The following is a 26,739-nucleotide window of genomic DNA, read 5'->3' on the forward strand; positions in this document are numbered from 1 at the left end:
AAGTAAGTATTTTATCTCTTGAAAAGGAAAAGCAACATATACTTTATGCATAATTAATGGTAGTTTTTTACGCATATTTTAGGTATAATTAATAAATCATCACTTACCCTTGACATCAGTGATTTCCTTATAAAGACAAGTCTTCAGGAGAAAAGTAGGACTCTGGTTGGACCTATGTGCTGCTCTGTCACCATAGAAGCTAAGTGGTGTAAGCATAGCGGGAATCCTGGTTCCGAACTGGTTACTCCAAAAGTCTGCATTGATATAAGAGGTGGACTGATCCAGGTCTGTATGTACAAAATAATTTGAAATTGTGGACAGAATGAGAATGGATAATAAAAAGTTTTGCTGCGTTAGAGAAAATACTTCAGATTTAAGGAAATCTTAGATCCGGTGTATTTTGTCTTAATATGTGGAAATGACATAGTTCTCTGTGCCTTAGAAATATTTGATGACTTATTAACAAGATCCTTTTCAGAGCAGAATATATAATGTGTATCATTTTTTTCCCACAGCTCTAAATAAATTTCAGTCTCATAATCTGAATTTCAACTGTTTTAAAAACATTCAAAGGAAATGACTTCACAGTATTGCTTATTATATATAATTTTATATTCCTTCTATGTAATAACTTCAGATCATTTGAAAATAAAACCAGAATAGTTATATGGCAGACACTGGTAGCATATTCTCCCAATGACACTGTTTATATTCTACTTTTAGCCGAGATGGAGTCCTAAAATTGTTTGCAATTAGAGTGCACAAAAAAGAGCATATTAATCGTAAATGCAGATACTTACTACTCCTTGATATCATAGTCACAATTCCAGATTTTTCTCTCTTTAAAAATTCCAAAATGGCTATTGGTAAGCGTGCCACCCTACAGAAGGAGCCTTTCCACTGAAGAACAGAACCTTCTGGTCTTTGAGATTTTATTACACAGTTCAGTCTGCAGCTCCTTCCTCTAAAATTAGCTGCAGAATGACATGGGTTAGCTGATTTGAAAGATATAAACCCATTGGATTAGCAGTTTGTATCATTACTTAACTATAGCTGTATGTAAACACTCTGTGCCATATGACTTGAGAAGTCTGTCTTGGGAGAGAAATGAAGACTTGAAGAAACGAACTGTTGTTAGACAATTTTGTTTTTCTGATAGATAGTTCCGGTGTTTTCCTTTCCTAGTTTGCTTGTTGGAATAGATGCATAATGTTGTTAACCGTGTATATAATCCCATAATTCTCCAATCTAATCCCCAGACTGACTGGAGATACCTGAGTTGAAATCGAAATAATATGTAGAAAACAAAGATAGGAAAGGACATACTAAAGTATGTAGGTGATATAAAATTAACCATCTACAGTAGTGCTTTAAAGTTTGTGAACTCTTAAATTTTCAGTATTTCTGATCGATATGTTTTAAAACAAATCCTGAAACTAGATAAAGAGAACACAATTAAACAAATGAGTCAAAATATACTTGATCATTTGTTTATTGAAAGGAAAGACAAAAACAAATTTCTTGCATGCCACTATTAAGAGCTCTTATACTTTTCTCTATAATTAAAATAAATCCGCTTCAAGATATTTGCAGTAATATTTTTTTTTACTTCTATAAATGCCTTCTGCCTTCAGGACCAGGATCTGAATTTTTAAATCTAAAAAGGTCAAATAAACTGTCTAAGACAAGTTACCAGAGAGAAGTGGATATAAAGTATTTAATTTTTTTCAAGTTGCTCACTATGATTTTTCTCGTTACAAGGTTTTTTGGGGGCAAGAACATTTGAACTGCTTAGTTCTTCTTAATGAACTTCTGCAAACTTACCTTGTTCAAGAAGACAAGATAGAAGGACAATTGGCCAATCAGATATATCCAGTACAATTTTCAATGGAAAACCAGATTTCTAAAACAGAACATACTTCAGATGATCTACGAACAGGCCTATTCCAGTATATACAAGATGCAGGTATAACACAGTAATTATGGAGTAACTTTGTACTAGTCTGGAGTACTGAATAATACTTTTCTTTAGATATTTTTTTAACAAATTAAGAAAGACATTTGTTTTTGTTTGTTTTTAAGTTTGTGGTGCTTTTAAAATTTGGATTTCATTTTATTTTTTTCTTCTTTTAATTTATTTTAACTTCATTGTTCACATAGACTCGGACATTCTTTGGGTAAAATATTCTTCTTCCTCCATTTCACCTCAATTTTATAGATACACAAAAACTACCAGGTGCCTATGAAGTTGTGTTTTGCAATGAAACTGAGGATGATCCGGGAATGATGTTATGGAGATATCCAGAGCCCAGAGTACTCACCCTTGTGAGAATCACCCCAGTTCCTTTTAACACCACTGAAGATCCAGATATTAGCACTGCAGATCTTGGAGATGTACTTCAGGTTGGTAGCATCTTTATTCATTTGGAAAACAACTTTCAGAAGGCCAATGGGGAATTAGTTTAAAAAATTAAAATACATTCCTGAATTATAAAAAAACAAACGGTGGCACTTCATAAATTATGGAGTCTCTATTTGTTAGCGTTCATGTATTAAATTTGTATGTCACCAGACTTCAAATAAATTCCTATCTTTGATTTCAGTAAATCTGAAAAAAGAAATATATATGGTACTTTGCACAGGTAATATTAGAAAGAAAATTGATATTTAATATCATATTGTGTTTTTTTCTATGTTTTTGTAATATTTGTAGTGTGTTGCTTTGTCTTGTAAGTAAATTAGAGCTAATCTGGAATGGAACCACATAGAAATCTTAGAAATAACTAACTACAGATAGTCCTTGTTCAGCAATTACTTATTCAGTGATTATACAACAACTGAATGAAAAACTGGGCATGGCTTGGTGGGCGCACACACCAAACCCATACTTTGCGCAGGCGCAGAAGCGTTTTGAGTCATCTCCTGCAATCCTGCACTCTCCCTGACACTTCACTAGCTGCCGCACGGCAATTGCTATGCCGCACAAAGCAGCTGTGCTTCAAAAGCAGGACATAAAGGTTAGTATGAGAGGCCAGGCGGGTGGGTGGGCCCAACACAAGCATCGGAGAGAACCGGTTTGGTCTCTGCTGCTCATCACCTCTGCCAGCTTGGCGGAACCAGGTCAAACCGGTAGAATACCACCACTGCCCTTATGGAACATTGTCACACTTCCTTGTATACTTGCATATCTTTCTCAAGCCTGACCACAGCTCCTTCACACCCATGCACTCCCAGCAGCAGCCACTTGTTTGCCTTCTGGCCCTCTTGTGAGCTGCCTAGGTTGGCCTGCTTATGAGCTGCCTGAAACTTGCAACTTCCAGTGGGCTTCCCTGTTGGTTTGGTTGTGGAAGTTTCCTCACCTAACAACCATGGGATTCAATTAACAACAGCAATATGAACTACAGGGATGCCTGTTGCTAAGTGATGCAGTTGTACTTTATCATCGCATCTCTTAGCGAATTCTACTTCAAATTGTCGTCATAAGTCAAGTAACTACCTGTACAGAGTATAAAAAGCAAGAACGTTCAGTGTTGTAGTTAAAGCATTGAATGAGGACTAATTCAAACGACAGCCACAAAGTTCTGAGTGAACTTTCAGCCTTAACTTTTGCTTACCTTATTGAATTCCTGGTGAATATAAGCATGAGCAGCTGAATCACATTCACAAGTTTGAACTTGTTAGAGGAAACATAGAACATAAATTTAATATACAGTGCTATTTTTGCTCACATTATTTTGAAAAATACGTTTCGTCCTATAATTCTTAAGCAAGTAACCATTTATAACAGGTTTCATTGAAGTTTAGGGGAAATCAAACTTCAGAAATAAATAGTTTGAAATGCAGGAAATTTGTTTGATTTTGGTTTTTTGTGTGCCATAATTGCATTTTTGGCACTTTATAAATACAAAATGAAAAGAAGGAATATGCAACATGTATAATAAGTAGTTTCTACCTGGGAGGAGTTCTACCTCTCCCTTCTCTTCCCTCTCCCACAATAACCTGTATCATTCAAAAAAGAGCATCGACTCATAACCACCTAGGATTGATTGAGACAGGAAAGCTATATTGGATTCTTGGAGGCCAATGTAATATAATTTACATTTGTTTAGAAAATGTAAAAAGAAATAGTATATGCACATTGTCTAGTTACATGAAATATTTCTGAACTAAAATATGTGAGTGTATGTACACACACACACATTATATAAATATTTTATATATATAGCAGGGATGTCAAACTCAATTTTATTGAGGGCCATATCAGGGTTGTGTTTGACCTGGAGGGGGGGCATGGCCAGGGTGGGTGTGGCCAGCTTAATGTCACTCATGTCGGGGGGTTTCTGTGGCCCGAGTGCTCTGCCAGAGAAAACGGGCTTTTGGCCGTGATGGTCTCCTGAAGCCCTCTGCCAGCAAAGTCTGAGCTCCAGGGAGGCAGTGTGTGGCCTTCACGAGCTCCATTTTTGGCCATGATGGCCTCCTGCAATCCTCTGCCAGCAAATATGGATCTGGGGGCGTGCGCATGACCTCCTGAGCTCCGTTTTCACTGGCAGAGGCACCGTGGGCCGGACCTTTGCTGTTTCCAGGATGGCCCCATGGTCCAGATCTAAGCACCCCGAGGGGGGGCGATCTGGGCTGCAGGACTTGAGTTTCACACGTCTGATATATAGTATATAATTTGTGACTAATTTCAAGATAATTGCCCCAAAGCCTATATTTTCTTTAGGCACTATTTTAAGGAGTGCTACATGAATCAGCAGTCCCTAAAATAGGGCCTAAAGAAAATATAGGCTTTGGGGCAATTGTCTTGAAATTTGTTACGAGTCATAACGTTGAACTTAAGAAATATTTGACACAGTAATCCATGAGAGAACAATTACGAGGCACATCAGAGGCATTCATATTTTTTCTTTTCAGAGAGAATACTTCATTTTGTGCTCACTTGTGACTTTTTGTTTTACATTTTCCATTGAGATTACAGTGTTGAGTTGGCAATTGAGAGCCTGGGAAAAGAACGTTTTGGAAAACCACACATTTTATTGATGTTTGAGTCATTTCTCACATTTCAGAAGCAAGTATTTTGGAAATCCAAATAATTTGTGTATGACATGCAATGATTTAAGTTCTTGGTATTAGCAAAGAAAACCATAAAAAGTCTACCACAGTTATCAGGAAGGAAGGAATTCTTCCCTAGTTTAAAAGTCTTCATTGCCTGTAATTGGGAAATGGAATTAGTACAGCTTTGTATTCTTTTGCACTGGATTTAGCAATAAGTCCTGTAGATCCTAAATGTTTTCTGCAAAAATTCAGGGTTGGATGTTAATCTGAACAATTGGCTTAGAAACCAATAAGGCAGTAATTGAATGTTGGAATTCCTGCACTTGCAAAATAATGCTAAATTGGAGGATCATTGTATAATACAGAAATACAGAATAACAGAGTTGGAAGGAACCTTGGTCTACTCAGGCAGGAAATACTATCCATTTCAGACAAATGATTGTCCAATCTCTTTTTAAAAACTTCCAGTGTTGGAGCACTGATAACTTCTGGAGACAAGTTGTTCCGCTGATTAATTGTTCTGTCTGGAAGTAATAAGAATTAGTGGTAGAGATTTATTTTGGTTTATTAAAAGTAGATGCCACTGATTTTTTAAATGTTTTATTTTAATATCTGTAAAGAATGACAACTGTCTCTTGTTTTCAAGGAAATATAACTCATACTTTATCCTGACTATCAGGTTAGTCTTAGTGCTATATCTTTGTGGAGGATATTTTTATTAATTTCTCCCAATGAACCAGGTACACTTATTCCTGTAGAAGAAAGACTTGGTGATGGTGACACTTGAAAGCTCCAAATTGGATTATTAACGATTTCCTTTTTGTATAGTAGCTTGTGAAGACAGGCTTGGGTTATGAGAAATTGAACAGATTAATTAATTAAAGACAGTCTAAAATTTGCACTTGGCTAAGAATCTATTAGCAGAGGAGATGAATGATATTTCCGGCAAATGCCCCAATATCCTTTGTTGGGTCATTGCTTCTTTCTGGGTTCAAAACAAGGTTCTAGTTTTGTTCTTACAAAGCTTGGGTCTAGGACCACCTTCACATATCCAAGATACCATATGTTCTTTGACCTTCCCTGGAATATCTTTTGCAGGTCCTACCATAGATACATATACATCAGTGACTATTTCTGTGGGGGGAAGCTAAACCTTAGATCAATTTGCCCATTGGAATTGAGGGTGGCGTCTTCCTTGTTTAATATAAAGTATGGAATAAAATATTTCTTTTTTACTTAGACTTTATTATATATTTATATTCCAAACCCATCTAGAGGAAACCACAAAATGGAAATGAGTTGTGTATATAAAAACAAGAGTAGTCAAGATATGAGTTTTGAGCTCCCTCCCTCCTCCCTCCCTCCCTCCCTCCCTCCCTCCCTCCCTCCCTCCCTCCCTCCCTCCCTCCCTCTCTCTCTCTCTCTCTCTCTCTCTCTCTCTCTCTCTCTCTCGTATGTGTTTGACATGTACACAACTCCATTATAAATCTCAGGTAGTAATGTGGGGAATTAAAATGGCAAATATTGGGCTAGATGTCTTGATGATCTGATTCACATGGGTAGTTTCGTATACAATGGTATAGTGGCTTTACTGCAATAAAATGCAAAGCCAGATAAATATTAGAGCCAGAATTCTTGAAAGTATTCCTTGTTTTCTATTGTTGCTGTTGGAGTTTTAAGATAGCTTGTGGATAGACACATAGTAAAAAAAAAACCTGGTGGCTTTTCTCCTAATGATACTGGTTTTGTATGACTTTATTTCCATATATATGTACGCACTTTATGGGCAATGCATTTTCTTTTCCCTCTGATTCTGTGCGTTTTGAGAGTCTGCTTTTAATGTACGTTTAGTTGTTCATGTAATTTCCCTTCCCCCTTTTAGTGAGACTTCATGCAGGTTTTGTGACACATTTTAATTCACAGATCTATTCAGCACACCTGCATTTGCTCTAAACCTAGTAGCTTGATGAATTGATAAGATAAGCTGGCCACATGTTTTTTCTAAAAATAAAGGAATGTTATGTATTTCTTCCTAAAGGTTAAAATTATTTCTCATGCCTCTTGAATTACCATATTCTGATACCAAGGGGAAAATAAAACCTCAGCTCAGAATCTTGTTTGTACTTAGAGGGCTTTCCGGACAGGAAAGCAATTTTGATGCAATGCAATAAGCCACAATACCAGTGGGCATTACAGGTGAAAAACGTGCAGCTGTGCCCCATACTACAAATATACAGTGAATATTTCCTGTACAGAAATAAGGCTTGGCTAACTTTGTTTCCCAAGAGGAGATCACATTAAAATGTTATAAAATCATGATTTCCTGCATTTGAATACTTGTGGTTTCTCAACTGGTTCCAATATTACAAAAGTTTTTTTTTTATGGCTTCTATTAGTTGAAGATGTATATAAGAGCCTCATTCCAAAGTAATCTAAAAGGCAGAGAGATACGTTTTTTAAAAAAGCTTTTTTTTCAAGCAAACTTGGATTTTCTTGACATTTCAGCTATATAACTGAGCATTCCATAGGTTTTAATAAAAATCATATCTGTCCAAGTATTGGTAAAATATGTACACTATATATTATCTGCTGGATAATAAAGAAAATTTAAATGCAGCAACATGGAATAAAAAGTATTTTTTAATTTGATTTATTTCTGTGTAAGAAAAAAAATCACTACAGGACATTGAATTAATAATAATAATTTATACAATAGAAGATAATATTTGTAGCTCATGGTTGAATGTGGCGTTGCCTTCTGGGGTTGTTTTCTTGCAGACATTTCATTACCCAACTGGGTAACATTGTCACAACCAAAGGAGTGGGAATTGCTCTCTTTTTATATACTTGTGTCTTGCTCTGTCAGTGTTGGGTGTGTGTGATCTTGATGGTTCTTTGATTAGGCTATTGTTTACTATTAGCTTCGTCTGAACTGGTGGAATGACCAACGATACAAGAGGGCGTAGCCCTGTTATGGAGTTACCACCTTTATAGAAAAAAATATAGAATTCTTCATTGGCCAAGTGTGATTGGACACACAAGGAATTTGTCTTGGCGCAAATATTCTCATTATACATAAAAGAAAAGATACATTCATCAAGAGTCAAGAATCATAAGGTGCAACACTTAATGATAGTCATAGGGTACAATAAGCAATCAAATCATACTAGGAAACAGTCCATATAAATTGTAAGGATGCAAGCGACAAAGTTACAGTCATACAGTCACAAGTGGGAGGGGATGGTAAGATTAATAGATGGTAAGGAAGATTAATAGTAATAGTAGTACAGACTTTGTAAATAGTTGAACAGTGTTGAGGGAATTATTTGTTTAGCAGAGTGATGGCTTTCGGGGGGAAAATGTTCTTGTGTCTAGATGTTCTGGTGTGTAATGCTCTATAGCGTCATTTTGAGGGAAGGAGTTGAAACAGTTTATATCCAGGATGTGAGGGGTCTGTAAATATTTTCACTGCCCTCTTTTTGACTTGTGCAGTATACAGGTCCTCAATTGAAGGCAGGTTGGTAGTAATTGTTTACATGATTAGAAGGCTTATTAGCTTCAAATTGATGCGAACAGGAGTTCCTAGTAAGTTACTGTTTCTGGCGAGGTTAAAAGCAGCAGTGAAGTAAGGGTAGCCAACAGTGGAGGTAAGATAAGACTTGGGGCTTGTTCCTTAGATCTAAAGCCAACTTATCTAAGATAAAGAACTTCAGAATTAAACCTGTTTCCAACAAAATTATATGGATATGTCGGGAAAAAAGGGACATAATCGGTTTTCACACTTATGATCATTGCAGAATTCCCCATGGTATCATGATCAAAATTTGGGTGCTTGACAATTGGCATGTGTTATGACAGTTGTACTGTCCCAGGTCATGTGATCACCATTTGTAACCTTTCTAACTGGCTTCCGACAAGCATAATCAATGGGGGAAGCCAGATTCATTGAATGACTGCATGGTTCATTTAACAACTACAATGATTTGCTTAACATCTGTGGCAAAAAGGTCATAAAATCATGCACAACTCGTTTAACAACTGTCTTGCTTAGCAAGATAATTTTTGAACTCCATTGTGGTTGTAAGTCAAAGACTACCTGTAGTTTCAGTGTCTCTAACTCGATGGAGAGTATATTGCTTCTGGTGTTGTTGTTGTTTTTGTTTCAATTCACTATTTTAAAAGGTATGTATTCTGAATATTTATAATTGGTATAATGCCTAAAGAAACAGTTTTGCAAGGCATGTGGTAAAGTTACAGAAGTTAGCCAAGAAATAAATAATTTATTTATTCATAATGTCTCCAGATTCTTATGTGGAGAGAGAAATACTTTGGAATTTTCAGCTAAACCTTGTAACCAAGGACATTGTGTTTTGCTTCACAAACAATGATCATATGAGAGACACAGAAGGAATTTATTAAAAAGCCTTTCTTCCTATCTATATTAGTTGCAGTAGCAATAAGACCTTACAAAATAGCTTGAAGACTACCAATGATTGGGAGATATCTGTCATCACTACTATCTGTTCAGTGGGTGGCTGATATCACTCTAGATGTGCTAACAATTTCTAAATTTTCATAACCAGAATCAATTTCCTCTTCACTTGGGTACTTTAAATGAAAGGCTCTTATTCAACAGGCTTTATTCTTCCATCTTTCTTTTCTATATAACATTATTAAAAAGAGTTACAGAAAAAAACTAAAAGAAACTAATATATGGAGTAAGCCAAAAAGAACAGAGAAGAAAAAGAGGGAACAAAGTTGAAAGTAAAGAAAAGCAAAAAAGGAGTTATGAAGAAATAGCTTCTGATTTTCTTTACAGCAGTTATAAAAATGAACTTACCGCTTCCTCTGTGAATAGGTCAAGATTTCCAATTTTCTATAATCTCTTTTTTAATAATCAAAACCATAGGTCATACATTTGTCTTTTTCTGTTTCTTTCAAAAAGTCTACAAAGTGTCTCCAGTCAACCATATACTTAGATATCTTTTCTACAATCAAAAGTGCCAATTTGATCATTTCAGTTCCATCAACACCATCCATTCCTCCATTGTGGGTAATGTCAGATTTTCCACCTCTGCGCATATAAAATCTCACTATAGTTACTATGTATAAAAACAAAGTTCCATTATATTTTTCCAACTATTTATCAATCAGCCCCAAAAGAAAAAGGCTATGGTTTAAACTGTATATATTAATCTTTAAAATATTCTGAATTAATGTATGTATTTGAATCCAAAACTTTCTGCCTTTTTACATATCCCCCAAGCATGATAAAAAGTCCCTTCTTGTTGTTCCCATTTCCAAAATAAATTTGAATAACCTTTTACATTCTAGACAGTTCTCTGGTAAAATATGCCAACTATATTTAATTTTATAAAATTATCTTTAAAATTATAATATAATTTCAGCCCTTTCGACTACATATACTCCCATTGTTCTATCTGACTATTAAACCAAAGTTGTTTTAAAAAATATTTTATCTACCTTAAATCTTTCTGGTAATTGTACATAAGTAAACCACAATACTTTGGTACCATCCTGTCATCAAATCAGTGATGAAGCACCCACAACTTATGGCAGCAAGCTGTTAATTGTCCTTACTGTTAGTAAGTATTTCCTTAATTCCAGGTTGCTTCTCTCCTTTATTAGTTTCCATCCATTGTTTCTTGTCCTGTCCTCCAGTCCCTTTGGAAAATAAGTTTACCCCCTCCTCTTTATGACAACGTAATACTTATAATAAAGAATTTATAAAATTACCCAAAATTGCCTTTCCATAAAAATCCTCTATCTGCCTACTGTATGTCATTCTCGTAAGTCTATAAAAATGTAAAAAGCTTCCAGACCTTGATTCATGTTCCCCCACTAAAAGATAGAAAAGCTATCCAAGGCTTCTGAAAATTAACTGAGGTTGGGTCTCAATGTCAAGGTAAACTAAAATACCACTATAAAGTATTGAAATGACCTGCCATTGAGCAAGGTAATTCTCTGCACAGCCTATATTCAAAATATCTTTAGTCTGCAAAATTAAACCATGTCATTTATTGGATGGATTCACTTTATAACCAAAGCAAAATAATGCATGTTAGTGCCAACTTTTACATGTAGTTCCTTTACTGGATTCTAGCATTTTTTTCCAGCTATTTACCATCGTGACCTAGAAAGAGAATTTTTCACATATTAAGTACAGGTTTCTCTTTCTCCTTTTTTCAAATCTGCAAGCATACATAGCAATAGCACTTAGACATACGCTGCTTCATAGAGCTTTATAGCCCTCTCTAGAGTCAGCATGTTGCCCCCAACAATTTGGGTCCTCATTTTACCCACCTCAGAAGGATGGAAAGCTGAGTCAAGCTTGAGCCTGATGGGATTCGATCTGCCAAATTGCAGTAGAAGTAGCTTGCAGTACTACTCTCTAACCACTGCACCACCGAGGTTTAATATTATTACATTTTTAATATGTAATAATACATATTCAAGGTTACCATATAAAACTTTCAAATTAAAGGGCTAATTTCCATGCAATCATGCATCCAATACCTCTTGTTTCACAAATTAATTACTGTCTGAAACATGTTCTGCTTTGCCTTGGATTACTCATATCTTGTTGAACTTGTGATGTTCATAGAATGCAATCATGAGAAAACATTATGTTTTTTCAAAAGGAAAAAAAGCTTCCAAGGAGAACTGTTAAAATATTCATCCCTGAAAAGATATTTTATAGGTCAGAGTACAAAAGAGAAAGCAACTTAATTATATAATCCCCTGGGAACATTTTAATTCTGAATACTTTACCAGAAAAATAAAAAAGAATGCAATGGCAGCATAAATAGGTAAATGTCAAGGTTTGTCAGCTGTGCAAATCAAGGAAAACTCTATTGTGGGTGAAAAGTGAGAGGGTAGAACATGTGAAAAGATATAATAAACCTTGAAAGGAACAAGAAGAGAAATAAATGAAGAAGAAACAAATTTCCAATTGTCTGTAGAGAATTAAAATGCATTCAGGTTGTCCTCTAAAATGTCAAATGTTGCAGGGTTACAAAAGCATTAAAAAAAACAAAACCAGAATATGCTCAGATATTATACTCTCCAGGTCCTGAATGAGCAACCAGATGCTAATTTTTTTTATTCTGGATTAAGGACCCCTAAACTTTAAAAAAAATGGAAAAATTCTACTATGTATTATTTTACTTATAAAATGTACAACACAGAAATACAGGGACTTTAGAGGTCATCTAATCACTTTCTTGCCCAGTGCAGTACCTTCGTACCATCCAGATAAATGGCTGTCCATTTTTTTCTTGAAAACTTAAAATGATGGAGAACCATGACCTCAGGAAGCAGGCTGTTCCATTTTTAAAATAGCTCTCCCAGTCCAGAAATTCCTCTTTATTTAAAGTTTCCTAAGTGTTCATTGCAAAAACCTTATGAAGTTGTATCTCACCAGTTATGAGCTCTTTGCTTGATAGCCAAGAGCATTCCAAAGAGCACCAAAACAGATGCATTAAGAATTGGCAGATTTATAGAACAACAAAAATCTCAATTTTGGATTCAGTAGATGCTTTATTAGGTATAGTAAACTGCATATCTGAATAGCCAGGAAGGAAATTGGGTAAGGAAAAAAGTGAGGGTTCCAGCTTAATTGTTAGAAGATTGGGCAAAAGTATCACTACATAAAATCATGACAAACCAAGAGCAGCCTTTGATCAACCTTACCTGAAATAAGGATCCTGACTGTTGATGTGAAGAGAATGAATGAACAGTAATAATGGTATCATAGGCTGTGGTAAAGTAGAACAGTACTGTAAAAAGAAACTATGGGGAGAGTTGGAATTTAAAAAGCAGACAATTGAAAATTATTGTGATTGCCACATGTTATTCTGAGCATTATGTTTTTGTAAGGGATAGGAATGTTCCACAACTAATCTATTTTTCTAATCAGAACTCTTATCTTGGATCAAATCAAGGATTTCTCATGTGGGTTTCCTGGTTGGAGAATTGGAGAAATATGATTTGATGCTATTGGATGACTATTTAGTTTGCTTGAGATAAAGTCCAAATGATTATCACTGTTGCCTTTCAACCTGTGCCACTTTCAGCTTGTGCCAGCCTTGGAAGACAGTCAATTTGGCCTTGTGGTTAAGGCAACAGGCTAGAAAGCCTGATACTGTGAGCCCTAGTCCCGCCTTAGCCATGAAAGCCAGCTGGGTGATCTTGGGCCAGTCACTCACTCTCTCAACCGCTTTACAGGTTGTTGTTGTAGGAAAAATAGGAGAAGGATATGTTTGCTGTCACAAGTTATTTGTAAAAAAAAATGAAGATAGACTACATACAGATAAACAAACAAGCCAACGGTCATAGTATTCAAATGAAGAAAGCTGCTGTGTTACGACTTCTTATGAAATACTAGTCTCAGCAAAATTGAAACCAATGTTCATGTTGCAGAAATGAAAGCAGCAATATTTCTGGAATAAGTATTATTTGACATGTAGGAAGACTGTTAATCTTATTTTTCAAGACAAAAGGAATACAATTTTATTTTTCTTATGGGACTCTCAATGGCACCTAATAATCTCACTTCCCCTGCCCATGAGTCATTTTGTATAATATACTTGATATTCAAGTTTTAGACTTATTATTTTTGGCAGCTGCTACTGCATACAGCATTCATCTTCCTTTAAAATTATCAAGCTGGGCCACTAGTCATAACCTATCCACCCAAAAGAATAAATAATGTGGTATCCATAGAAATACATGATGTAAATTCCCAAATTCAATTCATAGAGATCTCTGTTGCTATAAACCTGTGCATTTTGGTGAGATTTTGTCTCTTCCTAGGCATTTATATGCTGCATTATAACTGCCTTTTTCATATTTCATATTAGGTAGTTTGTTTGTTTGTTTTTTTGCTTCCCAAGACCTAGCATTCGGTAAGCAGTTACTCAGTGAGAAACATAAAAGAATGCATTTTTAAACACGAATTCAGTTTTTCCTGTATTCTGTGTGCTTGCTGATATTAACAGGCTTTTCGGTATTGCATATATTAAAATGAAGGATTATAGCTAAAAGTCCTGCTTTCTTTTGCTGCCTAGCTTCTTATCAACCAATGTAAAAACTAGCATCTTTAAATAATTAACTCAAACTTGTCAGTGATTATATAGCTAGTTCCTGGTGTGTAATAAAATGGCTTCAAGAGATTAAGAGGGTGTTCCAAATCACGACATTGCCTAAAAATGAAATCACTTAAATTATTTCCTACCATACAATAATTATGTTGGAGTACATAGATATGGACCTAAAGACATGGTTTGCCAGTGGTTCTGTGGACCCCAGAGTAATACAGAACTCATAAAGTGGTTTGTTCGATTGTTGTTGTTGTTGGGGTTATTGGATTTTATATTTGAGGTTTTATCTCTGTAAGCCACCTAGAATCACCATGATTGGGTAGGGTAGCCATATAAATTTTCTTAATAAATAGGCAAAATAAAGTAGGACAATTGGGGAAAGAAATCGAAGTTCACCCCCTATTCCACTAAACAGATTAATTCCACTGGTGCCAGCATTCATCTAACTCTGATGAGTTTCTGGGGATTCTCAGAGTTGGAAAGTGAAGATTAAATGATATACTCTTAGATATGTTGTGTACACTCACGGGTTGTGCTCCCTCAGATTGTCATATTATATTTATCTATTAAATTATTCTGGCAGGCCATAGCGGAAATTCAGAAAACGATATTCAATTGCTTTGTATGATACTTAAAGCTGCATTCGCAGAAAATCATATACATGGATTACAGGTAGTCATTGACTTAACAACTGTTCATTTAGTGGCCGTTCACAGTTACAATGGCTCTGGGGGGGAAAGTGACTTATGTCTGTTTTTCACACTTATGGCCATTGCAGCATCCCCATGGTTACATGATCAAAATTCAGATAACAGATAACAGATAATCAGAGTTGGAAGGGACCTTGTAGGTCATCTAGTCCAATCCCCCGCCCAAGCGGGAGACCCTACACCATTTCTGACAAATGGCAGTCCAATCTCTTCTTGAAAGTCTCAAGTGATGGCGCTCCCACAACTTCTGAGGGCAAGCTGTTCCATTGGTTGATTGTTCTCACTGTCAGAAAGTTTCTCCTTATTTCCAGGTTAAATCTCTTTTTGTTCAGTTTCCATCCATTATTCCTTGACTGGCCTACAGGCGCTTTAGAAAATAACTTGACCCCTTCCTCCCTGTGGCAGCCCCTCAAATATTGGAAGACCACTATCATGTCTCCCCTGGTCCTTCTCTTCCCTAGACTAGCCATGCCCAGTTCCTGTGACCGTTCTTCGCATGTTTTAGTCTCCAGTCCCCTAATCATCCTTGTTGCTCTTCTCTGTACTTTTTCTAGAGTCTCGACATCTTTTTTATAGTGTGCTGACCAAAACTGGATGCAGTACTCTAGGTGTGGTCTCACTAAGGCTTTATAGTGGTATTAGTACCTCACTTGATCTTGGCAACTGGTTCATATTTATGACGGTTGCAGTGTCCCAGGGTGACGTGATCCTCTTTTGCGACCTTCTAACAAGCAAAGTCAATGGGGAAGCCAGATTCACTTAACAACCATGTGACTAACTTAATAAATGCAATGATTCACTTAACAACTGTGCCAAGAAAAGTCATACAATGGAGTGGAACTCACGTAACAAATGTTTCACTTAGCAACATAAATATTGGGCTCAATTGTGATCATAACTCGAGGACTACCTATACTCAGAGTTGGGTTAAAATCCCATATCAGAAGATATTCTCCATCAGATTAGGGGACCATGTAAAACTGGAGGCAAAACCAAACTTGTCTGTTGTCAGTAGAAACTGCTTGTATTAATGAAGTCATAGCCTGGGATTTCATGCTGTGCTTTATTACCTCTCCTTTTATATTTCTATGGAAAGCTGTTAAGTAAAGAAGAAGAAGAAGAAGAATTTTAGAACTTGGTATGGGTCACACATTTCTCTTTATCAGCAGTTTTAAGGAGCAGCAGTGACAAATCAGACTTGCCACCTAAATACAGCAATTGGTGGTTTAAAGGTTAACAAGCTGATCTAGATAAGAACTTTTTTTATGGTTGGTTTCTCTTATGACTGAGATGAGGTGGATATCCTATCCTAAACTGAGTCACACCCTGCACGAAAAGCTTCCAAGAAGATAATTGTTCTCCAAAATATTTCCTGATCTATTACAGATGTGCCCTGGGAAATACTGATTTCTGTCTTAGTTTTTGGTATATGTGAAAATGGCATTTTAAAAAAGCCAATTCAAAATCTAAGTAAATGTATTCTAAATAAGAACACACTTGGTTTTTTTTTAATAATTATAGTAATATCTTCTTGCATTTTACTTTGCATAATTTAGAGAAATGTGTATACATTGTATGGTAGTTAATATTACCTTTGTGTGGTAAGAAATATTTTCTAATCCCAGTGAGATAAATATTGGTATAAATTGTATTAATATTAAACCTTTTAAAATATATTAAGATGGTTGACAAAGTACCGCTTCTCAGTGGCAGCACTGGTCCTTTGGAACGGCATCCCAGTGGAGATGTGGTTGACTTCCATCTTTATTGCTTTCCAGAAACAGCTCAAAATAAAGTTCTTCCAGAGGGTATTTAGATTGTGATGTCATCTTGGCTGAGATTTAAAGACTGATTCTTGTTGGGACTTGAAACATATATTTCAATTTTAATTTGATTGTGGATTGTGTCATTATATCTTTTATCAGTGTGAACGGCCAAGAGTCCTTTGGGATCTCAGTGGGATCGATGGACAGAGTGACAGATAAACATTATGTATGCGTATATTTATGGATGGATGCATGGATGCATAAACAGAAAGAATCTCTCTCTTTCTCTCTCTCTCGATGGGGAGGGACAGACAAATAACGCAATTGTATATTACACTGCAAATAAATGTCTTTGACTTTGTCAAGAAATGCCAGACAACTAAGATTTGCAATTGTTACAGATCCCCTGCAGTTTGGAATACTGGGATGAGCTCCAGAAGTTATTTGTTGCTTTCAGAGAGTTCAGCTTATCAGAAAGCAAAGTTTGTGAGTTGACCCTGCCAAGCATCAACTTAATGAGTGATCCGAAAGAGTTTGTAGCGTCAGATCTTTGGAGAATTGTTCTGAACAGCAACCAGAATTCAGGGGATGACCAAAGGTAAATATATAGTGTTGATTATGAAACATAATTTATTTCACCAAGACAGAGCGTGCTGTTTTTTTTTTTTAACCAAAAGCTAAAACACTGAAACAGGCAAGAACACATGACTCTTCAAACAATTCATTATTTGCTGAAAGAAATCTTACTGAAATAGATGAGTGAAACACCACATTACACAGCTCTAGATTTGCAGACCTGGAAGAATGCTAAAATTATCCAAGCCTTCCACGAGATAACTTGGTTGGTCATGATATAAAGAAGTCTAGGTAAATCTTGGGTCCAAGAAGTCTCCGCCTATCTTTCTCTGGCATGATCACAAAGAGATTTTTTTTAAAAAATAAATCATGGTATTACCTCTGAATCCTACGCTACAGTTATATTTAATTGTGTTTTGTTGAGATAAGTCCAGTACATAGCCCACTGTATTTACTTGGCCAAGTTTCAAAGAAATTATCAGGATTGACTACAATATATTGAATTCAAATAATAAAATAGAAATGAATGTTTGTAAATTTATGTTTGTGTTCAAAGTGAGGAATTTATTTCTATTACATTGTGTCCCCTCAGCAATCTGATGAAGTTAATTCAGTCAAACAGATAATAATTGACACAGGTTCATTTGAGCTCATCTGTAAAAATTGAATTCATGGCTAAGTGAGAATAGAATCTATTCTTTCTTGACTCTAGTCCAACATTTTAAGAATGCCTTACTCTCTCACCATTTTTTATTAGATGACTAGCATTAATGCCCTAGAAAACAATTCAGGCACAGATTTGGAGAATATTGTCTAAGAAGAGTTGGTTTCACTTAAATGGAACATGATATATTCTTATTATAATGCTGTTATTGAAATAATTATTCCAAATTAATAGTGTTTAATAATGACCACATTATTGGGGCTCTGAGCCTCAAAGATGCTGCTATTTTAGAAAACAATTTAATGCAGTATATTAGAACATAATTTTTGTCTTTTTTTTCACATCCCTTTCCCAGTTCAGAAAGTGAATCGGGTTCCCAGAGTTCATCTGATCAGTTTGTGACTCCTACTGCCCTAGCAGCCTGTACAAGGGTAGACTCGTGCTTCACCCCCTGGTATGTGCCTGCCCTGGGGATTTCAATTCAGTTTGCTCAGGCGGAACTTCATCTTTGCCATCATCTGGATCAGCTGGGCAGAGGTATGTGTCTTAAATTCTGAAACAGAAAGTTGTAGCTATTGCTTTTCCATTTACTCATCACCCCACCTGCTTTACATTTGCAGTTCTTGTGTCCCCTGGACCATATGCTCAGATAGCTTACACCTACTTATCAGTAGCAGGAATGTGTAAAAAGCAGATGTATTTGAAGGCAGTAATTGCAGAAGGTGCTTCATTATTTAAGCTTCAGTAGTGGGCCCAGATGCCCCATCTCCTTTCACTTCATTGTGAGGCTAATGGAATAAATTTTGCTTTTCACTTTTGCCAGCAAACCTGCCCCACTTTATATGTGCCGTTGAACAAAAAGACTCCAAATGAAGTACCAAGTATTCAAAACTCAGTTACAGTATTGTTTTAAAGGAAACTGGGAGTAGAGATGCGATCCACCTGGGTTCATTCAGTAATGTGCGCTTGCATTATTGTCAGTTTTATTTCCAATACATATTATTGTATTGTGTAATTTCAAATAATATTCTCCATGAGAAATGAGCAAATATCTCAGCAATTTATAAAGCATGACATCTTGCTTAAATGATGATTTTGAAAATGGTGAATGACTAACATTTTCTTCAACATTTCCAAGTTTCCCCATTCCTAGTTAATATTTTTAGCACTTCAAATGACAGTGAAAGGAACAAAAGAAGCCGGAATCAAGCAGATTTTTTTCTTTTTTAGAAACTTTTTCTAAACTAAGCTATTCTTAATTGCTGTTTTTTTTTTTTTTACTAACTTATTCATAGTGGAACAATTAAATGTATGCATTTAAATGTATTAGTGATTTAGTTTTACCTTTTGTTCTACAGAGCCACCAAAGTTCCTATATCCATTTATCTCTGATAAAAATGTGCCATCTGAATTAGAATATTCAATCATTTCTTTTGAAGAACCTCATACCTATTTCAGGCAATGGAGTGATGGATCCGTCTTCAGAGACATGCAGTTATCTACTAGAATTGACTGTAAACTTTTGGAGTGTAGAAATCTAACTAAGCAAACTGTTGCAAAACCATTTGGTATATTTGGGCAGCTTTCTGTTTCTGGAAATTCCATGGAAAAGATTTTGGATGGAAATATGGTAGTGGATCCTGTATTCATCAGCTTTGGCCAACATACCATCCACTCTCTGCATAAAACCCTTCAGGCTTGGCAACAGGTAAGCACATAGGTCTGAAATGAAATGCATAAAATCTATTTACATATCATCATTTGGTGTTATATGAGCATGATTGGTAAATGTATGGATTTGGGGGGGGGGGTTGCTCTTACATGGAGAAGAAAATGTATTTACTTATCAAATTTCTACACTGTTCATCTCACTTAAGTAAAATGAATGATAGGTTGCTGAATGAATGTCAATTGAATACAAAAGTCCTACAAAGAAAATGAATGAGAATTGAATTGCAAAAGATATATATGAAGAAATATGAATAGGTTGGGAGGAAAGGCTAGAGCAGGGGTCCCCAGATTTGGCAAGTTTAAGACTTGTGGGCTTCAACTCCCAGAATTTGTCAGCCAGCTATGCTATACTCTGGACTAGAGGTAGTACTTGTAGTTAGTTGCAGTTGATGATCAAATAGAAAGAGGGAAGTTTAAGGAACAAAAGGAAATGTATGAATTCATATATAGTACAAACAAGACTTGGTTTGCAAGGATAGAAAGGTATGAAGAGTTACAGTGATTGGTTTTTGTATAAATTAAAATTTTGAAACATCTAATTTTCTGCTTTTTTGCATTTCCCCCAAAAGGAATGTTAGGACACGAAGGATGGAGTCTTATTTCCCATTTAGCAGAAACCAGCGATTGCGTGGTTTTTGCCATTATACCCAGGCCAGTAAGCTAGGGTTTTGTTTACATTTGAAATCCAAGCAATGATCTGAACATGGTTTCTCCACTTTGGAGAATAAGAACAAATCATAATTTGAAGGTTCAGATCCAACCTCGTAATGCAATTTTGTGCTTATTATGAAGTAATTAACTGAAACTGAAGGTATATATTCAAGGATAGCAAAGTTAAGGAAAAGATACATGAGTTCATAGCAAGAGAGCAGATTTTCAGGGTGTGCAAGTCACTGAGTGACTCTGGACGGATGCAGACTGAATTTAAGATGTAGCAAATGTCAAGGAAATTGTCAATTGTCAGTGGGAAAACACTTGAGAACAAAAGTGCTCTTTTCCTCTTTGAAGTCACTTAAAGTCTGAATGAGACAGAAGATACCCTGGCTCAACTATTTTCTGGAGTTATCTCAATAGGATATACAGTATCCAAAGCTGATTCACGGAATAATTGATGCAGGGACTATGATAATGAATTTTGCTCTGACAGAGAACGGCTATCTTAGGCAGACCAAAACCTCTGAGGAATACTTGGCAGAAGCTACAGCAAGTATATCCTGTTAGTTTTATTATCCATTTTGGCAATAATAAATTAAACAGGAAAGAGTATGGCAGGAAAGAGTATTTTACACTAAAGTTCTTACTATTGTACCATTGAAAAGATGGACCAGTTTGGATGGATTTAAGCTTGTGTAAATGAGATTGGAATATAATTTGTGGAATAATTGTAATATCAATATCTCTCATGTAATAATAACCAAATAAGCACTAACAACCTACTAAGGCCCAATCTATATATAACATAGAAAAGTATTCATACATTCTTTTCTTTTAGTTCAGATAGAAGGCATAACCAGGGAACACAGAATGTTTCACCCTGTCCCTGCAAATGATATCATGGTTTAAAGTTAGATTTTTCCTTAATTTCTTGTTTATCCTGTTGAATGAAAAAAAAAGAATCTTATTATATTTGATATCTGACACATATCTTGCCTGTTACTCTAATGAAGGTTTTGGCTACAACTGTATGATGTTCTTTACATACAAAACTGATGGACCAAATTAATAAAATTATATCCAAATAATATTTTCTGCAATAATCCAAATAATCTCATCCCAGGATTTCTCTTTTCCAATCTCCATACCTATACAAAGTTTTCTACATTAATTACCCATCACAAAACTACAATTGCAAAGCTAAAAAAGATAAAACATCTGTTTCACATCAGAGTTTCTTTTTTCAAGGCATTCCAGGGTTTTCTTATTGTAAAAGGACATTCATAAAATAAGAGCTAGTGTGATTTAAATCTTTACATCTGGTTCAAATATCATTGTGAAAAAAAGAGTCTTTGTAGCTCCAATTTCTGGTTTTTGTCATATTTTGAGCAATGTGAAACAAGCAAACAATTTTGAAGGAGGCCTGTTTGCATGGGCTGGTGGAGTAGTAACTACTGCAAAATGGCCTTCGTTGCTTTGTGCAGTGAAAAAAAAACCTCTAGTATCACATATGTACAAATAAAGTGCATTGTATAAATATTTAAATGTGTAAGACCACATCAGAAAATGATTGACCGACTTAAACTATAGGGAGCCTTTAAAGAAATACCCTGAGTTGGAAACAACAGGATTGTATAAATAGAGCCATATGTTGCCTTGTAAGATGTACCAGTCAGGTACATTCTATGAATAGTTAGACCTGATTTATATGCAGGGGTGGCAATGTTCAAATGACCCACAGAGGATATGCCTCTGTAATTGTTGTTGCAATTTCCTTGTTTCCTCTGATCTCGGGTGTTTTTGCCACCATCTTCTGATGTGGTGGGTGAGTCTCTAACTGAGAGTGTCCTTGATTAAAAACTTGTCCTGTTTTTACATTAGGGTGCATTAGTTATTGAGGTGGGCTCTGAACTACATATTAATGGTAATTGGTAACAACATGTTTCTTCAGTGGGTTCTCTTCTACCACATACTGAAAATTAACTTCCCACTAGTAACTATTTTGTGATGTTCAGTGTTCACAATTAACATGGTTAATTCTGCCAGATCAAATGAGGAGCACCACCATTAATTGAATTCCTCACATTTTCTAACTGAAGTATCAGAAACAAGTAATGTTGTACACATTGCTGATAAGAGCTGACATACAAAGCGTAAAGTAATTTGGCCTTACACCTTTAAGTCAGGAGTTCAAGATATATGGAAGCCTCTGTCAGAATTTGTTTTTCCCAAAAGGTGAACTAATTTTATTCTTAAATAATGAAGAAAGCTTTAACAATAGAAGTAGGCATTACAGGCACCAAGTTGTGTGCTTTTATGATCCCAGGTCATCTGTTCAAATTCCAAGATGATAAATTTACAGGGCATTAAAAATTTAGTTGGGAGCAAGTTTTGTTCAACTTAATAGGAATACCTTTCTGAGTTTCTATAGGATTTCATAATTTAAGTGGAAAAAATGTTCTGAAACATAAGGGGCATAATGATCCAGAAATTCTAAATGCTTATGTATATGTGTGATAGGTTTTTCCTTATATTGGAATACAATAAGATATATTCGTTTAAGGGTTACCATCATTTATAGTAAAGGTTTAAAGTCTGGATTATTTTGCCAACAAAATGTTGGCGCAATAAAATATTTCACTCTACAGATTTATGTAGCATGGATAATATTAGATATTATAGAGTCCAACACACTATTCTTCAGATTAAAAAAAATCTTTCTTTAAGGAAAACCTCTTTATAAACTGGTAATAAGTAAATCCATGTCTGTGACTAATGGTAATCAGAGATGTATCATTAAAGAATGTCAAAACAAAATATGTTCTTTTGTAGCACCAGAAATGACAGTATTGTTTTCTTCAATTGTTATTAAACATTTTAATTAAATTATAGTATTCATAATTAATAACATTATAACTATATAACATTAAGTCTGTAATATCAAATCCTCTTAACCTTGTTGCCTCTGTCCCATTATTTTGAGCCCCCTTTCTAACTTCTGTGTTGTTGGATGGAGTTAAGAGTACATATACATTTAAAAGGGGAGAGGAAATAAGCAGGGATTATATAAATGGCCTCTGTGGAAAGGATGCAGCAATTCAATCCTGCCAAGAAGAGATGTTAGGTATATAAGAATGCAGTATTTGTAAATCAGATTCAGTAAAATGAAGCATACACATTAAAGCAGGTGGTCACCATAGAAACTAAGTTCTGCAAGGAACAGGTACATACATTATCATGGGTGATTTTGCATAACTTTCAAAAGTAATGGGTTACATACTTTGTGCACCTAAGACCTGAGAAAGAAGTTTTTTGTGTTGGTCTAAATGAAGTGTTGACAACTACATTTTCTAAAGTGCATTCTTTAGAAATCTGATGGCCAAGAAAGGGTTGAGAAATCTGGATATCTTCCTCGCTTTTATATCAGAACAGTCAGTAATTAAACAACAAGGGAAGAATTTACCCACTGGTGTGGCAGAAGATTCTACTGAAGAAGTAAAAAAATCACCCAGAAAATAATTCCAGCTGTGAAACTGACAATCATCATGACAATGTAACCAAAGATAATGGAAATATAATAAGGAAAATGGAACTGAAAATAGGAAATCAGTTGTGGTCCTGTAGGCGCCAGTAGAAGAAGTGGACAGCAACATTACTTATTGAATGAAGGATACTGAGATTTAGCAATCAGCTTCAAATTGATAGACTGAAAAAATGTAAAGGTCAAAATGTAAAGGAAGAATGCCTTGACGATTTCATTGTAACATTGCCACTTACTCTTCTGCATTTAAACCATTTTTGTAACACAGTGTATTATAGGGATTAATAAACTCTTGAGACATTGATAATTTATGCACTGTCAAATAAGGAAATTGTTCATAGTGTATGGAAAGATGTCTAATATATCTGTTGTTCTAGTCTAATCTTTTAAAAGTAGAAGCAAGGCCAAATACAACTGATTAAAGACACACAATAAACAATTTTTCTCTAATTTGAATGTCAGAAATTTATGATATGCATTAATACATTATCCTCATGGTCTGCAATACATTGTTTATTTTTCACTTACATGCCTTGTTCTGTATGCATTTTGAAAAAGATGTTCCAAGATACAGAAGCATTTCTGAGTAATTGAACATTCATATATTTGTCCTCAAGCATAAAGGAAGACTTCATTCTTTGATAATTGTTCATGAAATGAAATACTACACTTGTTGCTGAGCTACTTTAAAAGAAAAATAGCGATTTTCCACCCACCCACCTACCCACACACTCGCCCTTATATAAGTTTGAGAATGGTAACTATTTTATTATCATTCTAAAGTTATTAAATCCTTTTATTTCCAATGTGTACAAAATACATCTGAATTGCTTGATCATTCTGAAACCTGAATGGACACTACTCTAATGTTTAAAACCACTTCAGAAAAGTTGATTAGTTTAAAACTTTACCTAAGATGTACTTTTCCTAAAATATTAAAAACCCTAATAGGGTCTTCACTAATATTGGCAGTTTTAGTATAACTATAGAATGTAGATAACATTTGTTCACACGTCTATAACATATATCAGATATTTTTAAAATTGCAGTTCCTTTGTTTTGTTGTTTGTGTTAGCAATTTAAGGTATATAAATGGGTATAGATTTCGGGGATCATTAATGATTCTGGTATTTTTGTTATGAAGAAAGAATGCTTTGTAGGAAAGCTTATGCTAGCGAAGACACAAAAATTTTCACCATTGGGCAGATAGTTGCCAAACATCCTGGAATTAATCTGAAGCTTGTTTGGTTTTCTATTCTTTTTCTTTCAGAATCAATGCCCTGAGGCAGAACAGCTAGTCTTTAGCCACTTTGTAATCTGTAATGACACACAGGAGACACTGCGGTTTGGCCAGGTAGACACAGATGAAAATGTTCTGCTGGAGAGTCTTCATAGTCACCAGTATAGCTGGCGCTCTCACAAGTCCCCACAGGTATGGATGCCATACAAGTGCAATAGTTGTAACAGTTGTTAAAAATGGTAAGTGTTGAAATAATTCAATTTAAGTTTTTGGAAAGGAGGCGAATTCATGTATTCTCCTATCCGTAGTTTTCCATGTTTCAGCCAAAGGTCCATGCTTAAACTACAAGACAGAGGAGATAAACAAAAAGGATGAGCAAACCCAGAAATGTTTATATTTCATTCGGGTTTGGAGCTGTACAGCAGTTGTTTCTCAATTTTGGCAACTTGAAGATGTGTGGACTTCAACTCCCAGAATTCCCCAGCCAGCATTCTGTGAGTTAAACACATTTTAACGTTGCCAAGATTGAGAAACACTGCTCTGTGCTCCTACACAGTCCAATTTTATTTTTTATTTTTTATAAAAAAAAAGAACTTCAGGCTTCTGTATGTGAGCACATAAATAATTCATTGGGCTGGAGAGAAAGCAAACGTCTTCAGCTTTTGGGATGTTAATCCTAACAATGTGAGCACAAACCTTCTGTTGACATAAGACAATACAATTGACAGTACAATACAATAAGACAATTTGAAAATGACAGTCCCAAAGCTGAGCAATGAACCAGAAATAGGGATCTTGGAGAAGGATATCCTTGATGATAACCGCTGGTTGCATACTCAAGCATACTGACATTGAAATCTCAATCTTTACCACTCTTAGGGATTTCATAGATATCCATATTCATCAACATCTAATTTTGATGAGAAATTTTCCTCTCTACGTATATATGCTTAAACTGTATATGCTTTCATAGAGTTGGGGTACAGGCATAGCGCATATATGCACAGAACTGCAGTGAAGAACCTCATGTTCAACAGAGCAAGTAACCCTCATCTTTTTCATGATTAGTTTCTTCATAAAAGCTTCTTAGATTTTACAATGAGAAGATGTTCTAATGATAATAAAAAGAGATTCTAAAAAAAATCAAACACTTCTAATATTTATTTATTTTTGTTCATGCTTTAGACAAAAATAACAAATGTATACATAGGAAGATCACTGCAATGTGCTGTTTGCTGTTGAACATAAACAAGGAAGGGATTGGACTGTGGAAAATTAAATGATGACTGAAAAATTCTGAAAGTAGCAGCTTGGTGATTGAAGGACAATTTCATATATTGCTTGACCGCTGCTGATCATGCTGATATTCCAGAATAATCTGGGCTGGGCACTCTTGAAAGAAGACTTGGCAATGCCATATGTTATACTTGGGGGGAAATAGTGAAAAAATACAATAATTTGGGGAGAACCATTTTCTCTATTTTTTTCCTCTTCCTTAGTAGGAAGAAGTCTTCCTTAGCAAGAAGATATGTAGCATATCATAGAGAAAATAATCTTTATGATCTGTAAATTGAATGGAGGTTAATTGAGCAGCTAAGGTCAATTACAGAAACCTGGACTTAGTATATATTTACTGTGGAATAACCACACTGAGTTCACACATTATTATTTTTTAAAGCA

The 26,739-nt window shown here is 35.3% G+C and overlaps 1 protein-coding gene and 1 long non-coding RNA gene across 6 annotated transcripts in view; one reads left to right on the plus strand and one right to left on the minus strand.

The window, feature by feature from the left end:
* Nucleotides 1-26,739, plus strand: part of VPS13B (vacuolar protein sorting 13 homolog B) — a 319,343-nt gene that overhangs the window by 242,091 nt on the left and 50,513 nt on the right. For all 5 annotated transcript variants that reach the window (XM_026690439.2, XM_026690425.2, XM_087962041.1 and 2 more), the window contains exons 37-43: nt 83-285; nt 1,762-1,966; nt 2,219-2,403; nt 17,055-17,251; nt 18,249-18,430; nt 19,252-19,601; nt 25,090-25,251. In XM_026690439.2, coding sequence (XP_026546224.2) covers nt 83-285; nt 1,762-1,966; nt 2,219-2,403; nt 17,055-17,251; nt 18,249-18,430; nt 19,252-19,601; nt 25,090-25,251 — 1,484 coding nt within the window. The remainder of the gene's footprint in view (nt 1-82; nt 286-1,761; nt 1,967-2,218; nt 2,404-17,054; nt 17,252-18,248; nt 18,431-19,251; nt 19,602-25,089; nt 25,252-26,739) is intronic.
* On the minus strand, nt 108-929 carry LOC148131523 (uncharacterized). Its single transcript, XR_015748990.1, has 2 exons — nt 801-929; nt 108-287 (listed from the first exon to the last, which is right to left on the minus strand). It is a non-coding gene; the product is annotated as an uncharacterized LOC148131523 (long non-coding RNA).

This window comes from Notechis scutatus, chromosome 3 (assembly GCF_049901735.1).
Source record: "Notechis scutatus isolate UNSWTSFEM ecotype Mainland chromosome 3, rNotScu1.2, whole genome shotgun sequence".
In the NCBI taxonomy this organism is placed as follows: domain Eukaryota; kingdom Metazoa; phylum Chordata; class Lepidosauria; order Squamata; family Elapidae; genus Notechis; species Notechis scutatus.